The sequence below is a fragment of the Lemur catta genome, chromosome 1, assembly GCF_020740605.2.
Source record: "Lemur catta isolate mLemCat1 chromosome 1, mLemCat1.pri, whole genome shotgun sequence".
Lineage (NCBI taxonomy): Eukaryota > Metazoa > Chordata > Mammalia > Primates > Lemuridae > Lemur > Lemur catta.
This window is the reverse complement of record NC_059128.1, coordinates 194,769,675-194,785,248: the sequence shown is the minus strand read 5'-3', so window position 1 is coordinate 194,785,248 and position 15,574 is coordinate 194,769,675. Positions and strand designations below refer to the sequence as shown.

General features: G+C 33.2%; 1 protein-coding gene and 1 pseudogene across 3 annotated transcripts in view; one reads left to right on the top strand and one right to left on the bottom strand.

The window, feature by feature from the left end:
• Nucleotides 1–15,574, top strand: part of ZBBX (zinc finger B-box domain containing) — a 101,105-nt gene that overhangs the window by 54,819 nt on the left and 30,712 nt on the right. For all 3 annotated transcript variants that reach the window (XM_045539587.1, XM_045539588.1, XM_045539586.1), the window contains 5 exons: nucleotides 559–679; nucleotides 7,630–7,739; nucleotides 8,134–8,234; nucleotides 9,861–9,940; nucleotides 11,592–11,734. In XM_045539587.1, coding sequence (XP_045395543.1) covers nucleotides 559–679; nucleotides 7,630–7,739; nucleotides 8,134–8,234; nucleotides 9,861–9,940; nucleotides 11,592–11,734 — 555 coding nt within the window. The remainder of the gene's footprint in view (nucleotides 1–558; nucleotides 680–7,629; nucleotides 7,740–8,133; nucleotides 8,235–9,860; nucleotides 9,941–11,591; nucleotides 11,735–15,574) is intronic.
• LOC123643222 lies at nucleotides 3,276–4,533 on the bottom strand (annotated as a pseudogene).

Below are 15,574 nucleotides of genomic sequence, written 5' to 3'. Positions count from 1 at the left end.
TCTGAATTTATGCTGCTTTCTTTTCCAGAAATCTTCATCAGTTTTAAATATCTCTGAATAGTGATTTTGATTTAGTAGTAATTAAGAAATATCCTAAGCATCTGGAAGTAAATTATTATGTAGTTACAAATTTATGAGGACAGTTGTCACCTTCAGGTATCATTCTGAATTATTTTCTGTTTCTCATAAAGAGTAAACATTATTGTCAGTGGCTATAATACTTTATGTATGTGTATATCATACCTTTACATATGTGTGTATACAGAATGTACACTGAATCTGTTTGTATTTATTTTCTTCATTTAAAAGAATTAGTTGCTTTAAAACACTTTGTGAATCATAAGATCCTTTCATTTCAAGGGATTATTGAAGAAACTATATAAGCATTTCATAAGTCACCAATATTTAACATTTTGACATTATTTAAATCTTAACCTATTAATTATATAGATAAATATCAAAGCACATATGCCTCAAAAATGATCAGTTCTGTATCTTGAGAGAAGATATATATATACTTGGTTACATTCATTATGCACATTGTGTTTATTTTTATAGACTCATTGGAAGAATGTGAAGTACAGACTAATCTGAAAATTTGGAGAGAACCACTTAATATTGAATTTAAAGAAAACAGTCTATCCTACATGGAAAAATTATGGCTTAAAAAACACAGGAGGTATTTTCTGAATTATTATTATTATTATTAGGAAATATAAAAGTTATTTATGTTTCTTTCTTGTGTGACATGCCTTTCTGTAACAATTTTATATGTATGTTTCATATTTACATAAATACTTTTAAAGCAATATTAAATAGCTATGAAGCTTCTACTGTTCTAATAAGAATTTTAATTCCATTTAAGTGTACGATGCATCATTAATTTAGAGTTTGCCTTGAGAAATGGAAATGTGTATATGGAGAAAAGGGACAAATACAGTATAGAATTTAAGAATAACAACAAAAATAATGTGATAAATGAAAGATTACTTTGAAGAGTATTGCCGTCAGGTTTTTTACATTAGCCTAAACACTTGAGGCTATAATTTTCAGAATTGCTTTTAAGTTAAGTAGACATTTAATATTATAATTTTATTAGTAACTAAACATATTTTCTCCAAAGACTATATCATTAGATGCTATCACCTAAAACTGTGACAAAATACAGATTTTTTTAGTAGGTCTGAAGTGAGGCCTGAGATTCTACATTTCTGAATTTCTAATGGCTCCCAGGTGATACTGGTGTGGATGATGCTGATCTCTGGTCTCATTTTGAGGAGCAAGGTGATGGAAGAACTCTCTAGAATGCACCTGAGCAGTGGTGATCAAGACCTTGCTTCACCTTCAGTCATACAAAGCCATCTCCTAAGGTGGCCCCTTCCATCTTTGGAATATTCAGCCTGTTATATAAATTTCCTATTGAGCTGTAATCTGTTTCCAGCTAGTTTCTAAACTTGGTCCTAATTCTACCCATTGAGCCCCTACAGAGCAAATCTGATTTCTCCGATCTGTGGGATCTCTTCAGATTTTTGAAATCAGCTCTCATGTCTCCTTTGAAGCCTCTGTTTGATAGGTTAATATCTGCACTGCACCACCACCCTCCTTCCTTCAACTGTTTTAAATGTTGAAAAATTTTTTTCATTTAATTATATTTGTTTTGAAATAAGACATACAGGAGAGTTGCAAAACAGTACAAAAATTCCCAGCTATCACCCACTCAACTTTCCCTAATGGTAACATCTTACATAAACACAGGGAATTTATCAAAACCAAGGAATTGACATAGGCACAATATTGTTGACTAAACTATAAATTTTATTTGGATTTTATCAGTGTTTCCAAAAACATCCTTATCTGTTCCAGGATCCAATCCAGGGTCTCACATTGCATTTTTTTGTCATATCTCCTTATCCATTACACTTCTTCAGTCTTTCTCTGTTTTTCATGACCTTAACACATTTGAAAAGTACTTGCCAGATGTTTAATAGAATGTACTCAATTGGGCCTGTCTGATGTTTTACGTAATTAAATTGAGGTTATACACTTTGAGGAAGAATACCACAGAGAGGATGTGTCCTTCTCAGTGTATGATATTCTGGGGTCATGATGTCAATATATCTTATTACTGGTGATGTTTAACCTTGATCACATGCTTAAGGTGATGCTCACTAAGTTTCTCCGCTGTAAAATCACTGTTTTCACTTTACAGTTAATAAATATGTTACAGGAAGCATTTTGAGATGATGTAAATATTCTGTTTTCCCTTAAATTTGCACCTCCTGATTCTAGCACTCATGAGTGGATTTTGCCTGCCTCAGTTATCACTCTGCTACTCTATTAGTGATTTCTTCTTTCCTTTGGTCCTTCTTCATTTATTAACTGGAATTCTTCTTCAAGAAAGTATTCCTTCTCCCACTTTTATTTGTTTGTCCAATTGTTTATTTGTTATAAACAGATATTGTTTATTTGTGGACTCATAGATATATTATTTTGGTGATTAATAGCTAATATTGCTATTTATTTTGTGACTCATGTTGTTCCTTCTTTGGCCATTGGAGGCGCTCTCAGGTTGACTCCTCCATCGTTTTGACATGTCCTCATCTTTTTTTGTTTTTGGTTAGTTTGCTTTGAACATCTCTTTATTCTTCTGGTATTCAAGATGTATTTTTCCTGCTTCAGCCCAGAAATCCATTTCTCCAAAGAGCATTGATTCCTTTTATTGGAGAATGATGTTCAGAAAACAAAACCTGGACTGTATGTGTGCTCATTGCTATTCAGGTGTCACAGATTGCAGGCCTTCTCAGAGGACAGAGCTAGGAAATACATACACACATATACACACACTAACTCAGTACACACACTTCTAAATTTATTTCTGTACGTATCTATCTAGCTATCTATTGAGGTAACATGAGTTCACACAGATACTTCTGACTCCAAACCAATATTATATGGTTTATTTAGCATTTTCCTTTTCCTTGTTTGAAATTTCTTCCACCTACAGTGAGAAATATGGCTTTCATTATCTATATTTATTAATTAATTATTTAAACCTAATACATACATAAAGTAATTCCAGAATTACTAATATTACTATGTGATAGATTGCAATGGTTACTTTTTTCATTTGAATATACATTTATTTAGAATGCATCACTAACAGCATGATGATAAACTGTTACTCACAAAACTGTACCAAGAATCACACAATCTTTAAAATGTGTTGTTTTCCATGAGTAATTTAAATATATTATTATTATTATTAGGTACTAGAGTCAAAGACAACATTTAGATTCTGCAGCTTTAAGATCAATCTTCTTATGTGAGAAATCATTAACAAAACCTTCAACAAATTTCCAGGTCTTTTTTTTTTTTTTAAGACAGAGTCTTGCTCTGTAGTCCTGGATTGAGTGCCGTAGTGTCATCATAGCTCCATGCAACCTCAGACTCCTGGGCTCAAGTGATCCTCCTGCTTCAGCCTCCCGTGTAGCTGGGACTACAGGCATGTGCCATGACGCCCAGCTAATTTTTCTATTTTTAGTAGAGATGGGGTCTTGCTCTTGCTCAGGCTAGTCTCAAACTCCTAAGCTCAAGAAATCCTCCCACCTTGAACTCCCTGAATGTTAGGATTACAGGCGTGAACCAGCATGCTGGGCCTTATTCTTGATTACAACAGGGAATGAGTAGAGCAGATCATTGAGAATATCATAGAGATTGCCATCAGAGGTAATGCCTGTGGCCATAAACTCTCCTTTTGGTGTTCCAAGGCAGATGTCACCGACATGGTCAGAGATGGCTTTTGCAGCAGACATCGCACTGGATAGATTTTGAGACTTGATGACAGCAGTACCACATTGCTGCATAGTTGTGATGAATTCTCCCATGAGCCAGCTGTCATCTTTGAGAGCTTCATAAACAACAACTTCCTTTCCCTGCAGTTTCACCTTGACAAGGTTGACATCTGTATACTGATTTGAGGAATGGTTTCCTCAGATAGTGGCATTCTTTACATTATTAGCAGTCATACCAAGTTTAAGAGCAATTTCAACTTTAGCTCAGTTGTGATCCAGACTACTCAAGCAACTGAAGTTCTCCTTGGGGATGGATGGAACTGACTTGGAGGCAGTTGGGCAGTTGGTATTGGCTGGGTTACCCACAATAATAACTTCTTGGCATATTTCTCTGAGGCTGCACCCTAGCATTTGAAGATTTTCACATTTGCTTTCAGTAAATCTTTCCTCTCCATGCCTTCCCTTCTTGGCATGGAGCCCACAAGAATGACCATATCCAGATTTTTGAAGGCAAACTCTTTTCTGTTGTAATGACATCTTTTAGGTGAGAAAGAGAACAGTCTTGCAGTTCCACTAGGATACCATCCAGGAACCCCATCATGAGGGTGATATCCAATAGTACAAGAATTATAGGCTGGTGCTGGTCTTTACCAAAGACAGATACATTTTCAATACTGTATAGCAGTGAATATATAATCTGACTAGCTTCTCCAGTCATAAGGACTCTGATTGGTTGAGACATGATTGGGGGCTGCACAGTCAATTTTAGCACCTGCAAAATGAGCATTTTTAAAATTTCTTTTCTGATTTGGATTTTACCTGCAGCCCATATGTGTTAATAGATCTCTATTCCCTCATATTTATTTAAGTATAATTGACAAATAAAAGTTGTATATATTTAAGGTATACAATGTGATGTTTTGATATACATAGACATTGTGCAATAATTACCACAATCAAGATAATTAACATATGCATCACCTCACATGGTTATTATTTTTTGTGTGTGTGTGGTGAGAACACTTAAGATCTACTAGCTATAGTCATTATGTTGTATTAATAGATTAGATCTCTGGAAGTTATTCATACTGCATAACTGAAACTTTTGCGCCCTTTGACCAACATTTTCCTATTTCCTCCAACTCCTATCCCCTGGAAACCACCATTATACTCTGTTTTTGAGATCAACTTTTTTAGGTTTTACATGTCAGTGAGATCGTACAGTATTTTTCTTTTTGTGTCTGGCTTAGTACACTTAGCATAACGTCCTTCACATGATGGAACAACCTAAGTGTTCATCAATATATGAATAAAAATATTATATGTGTGTGTGTATGATGTAATCTTTTTCAGCCATAAAAGAAGGAAATCTTCCATTTGTGACAACATGATAATATTGATAGATCTTAATAGCAACATCTCTAGTGCATCTTTTAAATCTAGAAAATCTTCATGAAACAATACAGAAGATTTGGATTGAGTATTTTAAGGGCAGATGTTAGCAATTAGCTGGTATTCTGACTCCAATTCTACCAATCATTTAATTGCACATAATCCTCAATTCTAGCTGATAATCAGAAGCATGTTTTTTTTTTTTTTATTTCAGCTCTTCATGGGGGTACAAAAGCTCAGGTTATATTATACTACTGAAAGTGGGTATGAGACTCAGCATTTAAAAAAAAATCTTGCCTGGCCATTCTGATGCAAATAATCTAATGCTGATTTACAGAACAGATTTAGAACCACTCATTACACATTTACCCAACTGAATTGGTCAATGCTCAAGATATATTTACTAAATTTTAAAAAGGGAAAATATGGTGAGGTTAATACTACTCTAAAAGATATTTCATCTTTTATTCATGTGCTAAGATGTTTTTTAAAAAACATTGATTGTTTTTTTCTTGCTGTTTGTTTGAGTTCTTTGTAGATCCTGGATATAGCCCTTTATCAGATGTGTAGATTGTGAATATTTTCTCCCATTCTGTAGGTTGTCTATTTGCTCTGTTGATTATTTCCTTACCTGTGCAGAAGCTTTTTAATTTAATCAAGTCCCATTTATTTATTTTTGTTGCTGTTGCAATTGCCACTGAGGTCTTTTTCATAAATTATCACTACTGGCTATCTACCCAAAGGAAAAGAAGTCTTTTTATCAAAAAGACACCTGCACTCAAATGTTTATTGCTGCACAATTCACAACTGCAAAGATGTGGAATCAACCTAAGTGCCCATCAATTCATGAGTGGATTAACAAAATGTGCTATATGTTTACCACGTAGTAAGGAAAGAAAGAAAGAAAGAAAAACATACACACACACATTGATGCCAGGGTTCCAATAACCAGAAGCCAAACTTAGTTCCCTGACTAACTAGTTGTTTGTTCAAGGGCAAATCACTCAAATATTCTTGGCCCAAGTTTTCTCATTTATAAAATGTTGAGCTTAAAATAAACAATTTATAAGGCCATATAAGCTCTAATACTTCATTATCTCTATTCTATAAGTCTTTGGTTCAGGGCCTTTACCCATAAAATTAGACAATTTTTCACTTTGTAAAGGAGGAGTATCTGAATAAAAGTATATTTATATGTGTATGATGAAATTTAATTTAGTAGACCCATGTCAGACTGAAAAGAGGTTTCTCCTGGCCTGATACCAGTTTATCTTTGACCATATATTCTTGAATATTTTTATCTATAATTTCATTAAATTATGGATATAAGATGTCATGCTCATCAAATTTGTTAAGATACAAAGTTGAATAATACATAAATATTTTATAGTCTTCTGATATATATATTACATATATTGGGAAAATGGGCATAACCATAGACTACTAGAAGATTATCAAATTTTTAGAGCATTTGCAAGTTGCAGAAAAGGCAATACAAAGTAAGAACATGGTTAAGAATCTGGGCTTGGGGAAGTAGACTGCTTGAATTCAAATTCCTCTTCTGCATTCAACACCTGATTGACTGAACAATTTGCTTTTCTGCCTTGTGTTTAAATTCCATTAACTATAAAATTAAGATAATATTAGTGCCTATTTAATACCTATTAAAATTTAATATGCCCAAATTAGCAGGAACAGAGCCTGGTACATTTTAAATTTTGTATTAGTGTTAACTACAAATAGCATCAAGAAGGCTCTGCCTTTCACACGGGAACCTCATGAGCTTGCATGGTCTAGAAGGACTGTGCAGCTGCTTATATCCTCGGCTAAACAGTGACCTCTCTCCCCAGTAATCTGGGAATATCCTCTGGAACCAAGTATATACTCTCAACCTTTGAGAATTGCTGGGCTTCAGTGCCTTCCATATGAAATGGGCTGCATCAATCCTCATTGTTAATTAGGTAATAGATGGCACAGCCAGAACACCTCACATTCATATCGTAGGAACCTATTTTATCACCCTGCTGGTGCGGTGAAAGTTTAGACAAATGCCCTCAGGTTCCCTTGGAACTCATTGACAAAATGCCAGGACTGTGAGATAAAACTCACATTCATAAATTAGCTTTTTAAATAGAATGGTATGCTTTATGGACTCCATGTGGCTTCTGAGAGAACACTGACTTCTATCATAACTTTGATTTTCATCTCAAACGAAAAGCAGTAGGATATGCAATTTTAAAATGTGTGATGTCAAGTTGATTTACAAAGTTTTTTAGTACATTAAGATTCTGTTATACAATTACACTTAGCTTCTTTGAATTAAAGGTAAAATTATGGTTTCATCATTAATTTTGTATACTCATTTGATAAATAAATCAATATCTAGTCTAGGAAAGTTTCATATAATGTATTTTAGTCTTTTAATTGCTTCTTTCTTATTTTGTAGAACTCCACAAGAGCAACTTCTTAACATGTTACCGGATACATTTACACATCCATGTAAAACCACTAGTGAGGCACAGTGTTCTCAAAATGAAAATGATGAAGATAGTGATGGTTAGTTCAGACTTGATTAGATATTTTTAAAATTTATTTTTTCAAATTATATACACCAAGCATTAAGGAGCATCTGCTTTTCTTTTCTTTAATATGTCATTCTCATTCGCACTATGTAATTCTTTATCTCCAGATCAAAAATCATGCACACTCACTTCTTCCCATTCTCTAGATTTACTCTGCCTTAATTTAAATATTAATAGTGTCATTTAAAAATTGAATGCTAAGAAAATGTGTATTCCTACGTCATTTGACCTAGGAAAATTGACAGTATTTACCTTTGTGTAGATGCACAGAACACCATCCTTTTATTGTTGGTTATATTATTTAAAGAAAGGAAATTGTCAAGTAGAAATATTCTTTGATGATAATATTTTTAAATCTTATTTCCTAGTTGGAGAGATCAAAGTACAACATCCAGATCCTTTCTTGCCAGTTGAAGAATTAAACATAGAGAGACCTGAACCATCTCTAAAGATTGTCGAACTGGATGATGTGAGTGCATATTGACCATTCATATACCTTAACAAACAGGAAATCCATAACAGTTACATCTACATATTATTTTCTACAGGATTTCTTTCATAGCTGAATATAGTTTAGTAGGAAATTTACCAGTGAATTTAAATATGCTGATAAGAGTAAAAAATAGTATTATTTTTTTATAGAGAGTAAGTTTGTGAGCTGAACTGGTATTGTCATTTTTTCTTTTTTTTTTAAGCATGAAGTATGGGAGATGAGAAGGCATCTCACTACTTTAACTTATGGCAATGTAATTTGGTGTTTTGTTAGTTTAGTTCTTTATGTTATCAGGTTTTTAGCAATATCAGTCCCTTTGATTACATAATGTCTATTTGATAAAACTTAAGTGAAAACTTAGTTTCTTTTCTTTCTTTCTTTCTTTTTTTTTTTTTTGAGACAGAGTCTCACTCTGTTGCCCAGGGCTAGAGTGCCATGGAGTCAGCCTAGCTCACAGCAACATCAAACTTTTGGGCTCAAGCAATCCTATTGCCTCAGCCTCCCGAGTAGCTGGGACTACAGGCATGTGCCACCATGCCCGGCTAATTTTTTCTATATATTTTTAGTTGTCCAGTTAATTTCTGTCTATTTTTTAGTAGAGACAGGGTCTCGCTCTTGCTCAGGCTGGTCTCAAACTCCTGACCTCTAGCGATCCTCCCGCCTCAGCCTCCCAGAGTGCTAGGATTACAGGCGGGAGCCACCATGCCCAGCCACAACTTAGTTTCTTGAATGTCATTTAATATTACTTTCTGTTTAAAGGAAGAAATAGTATTTAATATTTAAGAGGTTTAGTATAATGATAACTTGAACACAAACCTCTAGAAGACACCAAATGCAATCAGCTAGGGCCAGAGCCAGTCAGAGCTGAAGCTCCAGCCTGAAGGTTTAGAGAATGACAGACTCAGTGCACTTCTGACTTCTTAGCCATCTCATAGCTGAATGCACTATTTGTCCTAGGTATACCTCTTACTGTGGCTGTCACAGAAAAAAAATTGAATAGACAAAGTATCTCTATAAATACTTCTTTCTTCTTTAGATTGATAGGTTGATAGCTTCTGCTTTTTTTTCTTTTGCCTAGCAACACTTTTATTTCCCTTCTGGATAAATTTGAGATATTGCACAAATACACACACCCACACGTGTGTGTGTGTGTGTGTGTGTGTGTGTGTGTGTGCTATTTGTTAAATTGTTGATACACAGAGGAGTAAGCTTATGATGTGCCACTCAGAGAACTAAAAACTCCTTAGTCACCAATCTACTTGGCAGTTAGTACTTACCTTGTTAAATACAAGTTACTATTGTTGGTTCCAGATGTGATAATAGTGATAAAGTGACTGACACATCAAATACCTTCAGCAAATATCAGCTGATTTTGTTTAGTTTTCCCGGAACTCACATGTTGTAAAATATAATAGAGCTCTCATGACATCATTTGTAGGAAGAAAGTACTCTATCACCCATAAATTACTTGGTTAATGTATAATACATTTATAGAATATACTAATATTATACAATTTATGTAACATTTATATATATATAACATTTATATATATACATAACATTTATATAAATATTAAATTTATATAACATACATTTAATAAGACATATGAAGAGGAATTTGAAGAACTGGGAAACACTGTGCCTTACAAAGTTGAATTAGCTGATGAAGACACTCAACAAAGGTAAGATCTTTTACTTTGTATGATTACTAAAAAAAATATTAAAAAAATCAACTCTTTTTAAATGAGAAACTCATTGTGTCAAAAACATGTGACTTTAATGTTAAGAGTATATTTTACTTAAGCCATATTTAAATTTGAGTGCAATGTTGCTAATATTTAATATTTAACAATTAGAAAATTATCTATCTGATATGTTTGTACTCTTACCTAATATTTGGATTATTTAATAGACTGTACTGAATTTAGGAATTGTTATTATTTAAAATGTTTGACCAAGTCTGATATGTTTCATATAAGCTTTCTGCTTTTCTCCAAAGATACTCTGGATTCTTTTTACTTTAGTTTTCTATGAACCCTAAATAACAAGTTTTATAAATAATTGGATTGAGAAACTAAAAGAGCTCTTGTACTACAGACTGTTTCCTAGGTAGATTTTTTAATGTGCGATTAAAAAAAAATAAATGAAGTATAATGGTTCACTTTGTAATTATTTTGTAGAATTTTGTCATTTCCAAGTGAAAAATAACATCTAACTGTATCTGTTAGTAATGTTAAAAATTACTCAAGTCCTTTTTGCTGTTAAAACGTTAGGATTTCAGGTGCCTGACTACAAAGTATTAACTTGAGTAAACAGTGGAATGAAGTTCCTATTAAGTGTCCCCTACACCAATTCTTTGTTCAGATCAACTTAGGCTCCTATCAGCATTTTGCAACAGCTATGGGCCTAAGTGATGCCCTTGGGCTGAAAAAGCCCCATGTTTAGATACAAAAAAAACAGATATCTAGCAGCAAATGTGCTTTTGGAAGCAGGGTTTTTGCAGGAGACAACTTTTTGTTCAGCAGATAAGACGTTTATATTCACTTCTGTATCTCCAAGGAAATGAATGACATTTCTGTTCTCTAATTTGATTCTTTTATGTATCTTATCACATGTCTTTGCTTTGACCCCTATGTACGGTGTTAGAGAAGGTAGAGGAAGTTACTGATCATGGTTTGGCAGTAGTTTTACAGTGTTGTTTGGAGATGCCCATAGTTTACTACATTAACTTTATCTCTCTCCTGGGGAGGAGGAGTGACACAAGAGCACCTTTTTGATTAAATATAATCCATGATATTTATGGTGGTCTTTTGTAGCACTTACATAAATATCAAGTATTATTAAATATATTATTCAATTCATAATGCTACTTAATTGTAACTATGCTTATAGATAGTAATCATTATTAAAAATTGAAACCTAAATACCACATGCTGCTTTTTAAGTCATTGAGCAAATACATTTATATAGTAGTAAAACCTTGATTTCATAAGATTTTAATGAGTTTGAAAGATAACACTCCATTTTTAGAAGAAAGTAAGAAATCAAACTTATTTCAGGATGTTTTAAAAAAGAAACTTTCAATTGAAATTTTGCAGTTAAAATGAATTTGGTTTGGTTGCCTATTCCTTTTATATTCATTATACTATTTAGTTGCTTATAGTTTAGAATATGTTCACAGTAAGGTTAAAATAAATATTAAATTAATGTAAACTACCCTATTCCATTAAAGTTTTACTATTTTTTGTTTTAATAAACTGAGACTTCTTTATTTTCTTCTTTTTGTATCATTTCTTTCAACTTTATTCTTTTGCTTGTCCGTATACATGGAAGTTATGCATTTCATGATTATCAGAAGAATAATTTTCCATATGAAAATGACATCTATCGTCATCATATTTTCAACAAGGGGAAAATAGACCTCTCACATCTTTGTCTGAGAAACAGCCCTACATATTGCAAAGATAATTCAAAAGGTAGCTTTTTTTAATTACTTAATAGTGTTTACAGTTCATGTTGGTAATTTAATGAAACCAATAGGTATGGTAGTCTATAAAAGCTTTGTCATTATGTTGTTCATTTTAAAACCAGAAAATTTAGTGCTCAGAAGAAAATTGGTTGAAAATATATAATTTTTGAGCAGATACTGTTTTTAGTCAATGGACAACACTGGGTGTATTCATGAGAAAAATCAGCCAATATAGGGCTCTCTAAAAGTGATTATGGACGGAAATAGTCTTAAAAGATAACATGGTAGACCTTTTAATGAAAAAAGTCTGATTGGCACCCTATTGCCTTCACTTGCATTAAATATCTTCTAAAAATATTCAAATTTGATATAAAGTCTCATGTGAGACAAACCTAAACCGAACAAATCATCTTGTTTGTATTTCTATGTTATTATTACTAGTAATTTCCTTGGGATCTATTAATATAAATTAGAATGCTGTGTGCATATCAATTTCCATATTGTGAGATCATCATTTAAAGAGATCCTGACCTGGGAGTCATATTTTGTTTCCATTCCTACCTTTAAATCTCTATGTGACCTTGAACATGTCACTTACTTTCTTAGACCTCATTTTTCTAAACAAAAATATAGGAACTAGATAAATGTCAGATTTCCTTTTATGTATTATATTTGGTTTATGTAGGAATTTAAGAAAAATCAATAAATATATCTTATGTGAAGAATGTGAGAGATACCAGAGGGCATATTTACATCGAATAGTTGTAAAATTGATGATTACTTTCTGATTGGGAAGCAGAAGATGGAAAACAGTAAATTTGTGGTAATCCTGCTGGTCATGACATTTTCATCTACTAAGCCACTAAATCTTCATGGACAAGTATGAACTGTACAAACTATATACGCACATGGGAATTTAGGCCTGTGCAATGCTCCAGGTCTGGTCCAGAAGATGAGAGTTGTTTGCCCAAGCAGAGCATGGAGTTCCTGTTGCCTTACGGAAAATGGTGAACATAAATGGCCATATAAGTGTTGCTTAAAGACACAGTTTTAAAATATGTATTTTTTAGAGCAGTTTTAGGTTCACAACAAAACTGAGCATGGCATGGTTTTCCAGCTGTTTACATCCTCTGCTATTTCCTTCCTCAGTGTTTCATGGTTCTCCCTGTAGAGGTCTTTCACCTCTTTAGTTAAATATATTCCAACAAAAGTCAAACTGAGAACCAAATCAAAGTCTCAATATCCTTCACAATAGCAACAAAGAAAACAAAATACCTAGGAATATATTTAACGAAGGGTGTACAGTGATATTTCATTTTTGTTTTTTTCTTGAAGACATACGATGTTGAGTATCTTTTAATATGCTTATTTGCTATGTGTTTATTTTCTTTGTTGAGTTATACATTCAGGCTTTTTGCCTATTTTTTGATTGGGTTGTTGGTTTTGTTATTGTTGAGTTTTAAGAGTTATTTGTATATCTTGGATAATACTATTTTATCAGATATGTGTTTCCAAATATTATTTTTCAGCCTGTGGATTATCTTCTCATTATCTCAAAAGTGTTTTTCACAGAGCATAAGTTTTATTGAAGTTCAGTTTGTCAATTTTTTTCTTTGATGTATCTAAAAAGTCATTGTCATACCCAAGGTTTTCTAGGTTTTATCCTATGTTATCTTTTGGGAGCTTTATGGTTTTGAATTTAACATTTAGGTCTATAATCCATTGTGAGTTAATTTTTTTTTAGACAAGGTCTCATTTTGTCTCCCAGGCTGGAGTGCAGTGGTGCAACCATAGCTCATTGCAACCTCCAACTCCTGGGCTCAAGCCATGCTCTTGCTTCAGCTTCCAGAGGAGCTAGAACTACAGGCATGTGCTGCCACACCCAGCTAATTTTTAAAAACAAATTTGGTAGACATGGTCTCTCTATGTTGCACAGCCTGGCCTCAAATTCCTGGCCTACAGCTATCCTCCTGCCCCAGCCTCCAAAAGAGCTTGGACTACAGTTGTGAGCCACTGATCTCAGCTAATTTTGAGTTAATTTTTGTGAAGACTATAAGGTCTGTAATTAGATTCATTTTTTTGCATGTGGATATCTAATTGTTTCATTTATTAAAAAGACTATCTTTTCTTCACTGTATTGCCTTTGGTCTTTTATCAAAGATCACTGACTATGTTTATATGGTTCTACTCTGGGCTGTCTAGTCTGTTCCATTGATCTATTTGTCTATATTTATGCCAATACCACACACTGTCTTAATTATTGTAGATTTATAGGAATTATTGAAATAGAGTGGTGTCAATCTTTTGACTTTGTCCTTCTTCAATATTGTATTGGCTATTCTGGGTCATTGGTTTTTCTATATAAACTTTAGAACAAATTTTACAGTATCCATAAAGTAAGTTGGAATTTTGATTGGGATTGAAGTAAATCTATAGATCAATTTAGAAAAAACTGACATCCTGACAATATTAAGTCTTCCTATGTATGAACATGGAGTATTTTTCCATTTATTTAGTTCTTTAATTTCTTTCATTAGAACTTCATGGTTTTCTTCACGTAGATCCTGTACATAGTTTGTTAGATTTGTACCTAAATATTTCATTTTGGGGGTGCTAATATAAATGGACTTATGTGTTAAGTTTCAAATTCATTTATTCATTACCAGTATAGGGAAACATGATTGACTTTTATATGTTAACCTTTTATCTTTAAACCTTGCTATAATTTTTTATTAGTTCTAGGTATTTTTTTTTTGTTTTGGTGATTCTCTTAGATTTTCCATATAGACAATCATGCCATGTGTGAACAAAGACAGATTTGTTTCTTACTTGTCATTTTGTATATATTTTATTTCCTTTTCTTGTCTTACTGTATTAGCTAGAACTTCTAGTGTGATGTTGAAAAGTATTAGTGAGAGGGGGACATCCTTGCCTTTTTCCTGATTTTAGCACAAAAGTTTCTAGTTTCTCACCATTGAATATGTTAAAGCTATAGGGTTTTTTGTAGATGTTCTTTATCAAATAAAGAAGTTCCTTAGTTAAATATATACCTAGGTATTTTATTTTCTTTGTTGCTGTTGTGAAGGGTATTGAGTCTTTGATTTGCTTCTCAGGTTGACAATTGTTGGCATATAGGAATTCTACTGATTTCTGTACATTGATTTTGTAAGCTAAGACTTTGCTGAAACCTTAAGCAAAAAGAAGAAATTTGGAGACATCCATTTACCAGACTTCAAGCTATACTACAAGGCTATAGCTTGGTATAAAACAGCATGGTACTGGCACAAGAACAGAGACATAGACCAATGGAACAGAACTCAGAATCTAGGTATAAAACCATCCTCCTATAGCCATCTAATCTTTGACAAAGCAGACAAAAACATACATCGGGGAAAAGAATCCTTATTCAATAAATGGTGCTGGGAAAATTGGATAGCCACATGTAGGAGACTGAAACAGGATCCACACCCTTCACCTCTCACAAAAATCAACTCACGGTGTAAAACACACTTAAACCTAAGGTGTGAAACTCCAAGAATTCTAGAAGAAAATATTGGAAAAACTCTTATAGACATTGGCCTAGGCAAAGAATTTATGAACAAGATCCCAAAGGTAATCACAGCAACAACAAAAATAAATAAATGGGACCTGATCAAATGAAAAAGCTTCTGCACAGCTGAGGAAACTATCATGACAGAAAACAGACAGCCTATTGAATGGGAGAAAACATTCGCATGCTACACATCTGATAAAGGGCTGATAACTAGAATCTATATAGAACTCAGGAAAATCAGCAAGAAAAAAATCAAACAACCCTATCAAAAAGGGGGCAAAGGACAGGAACAGA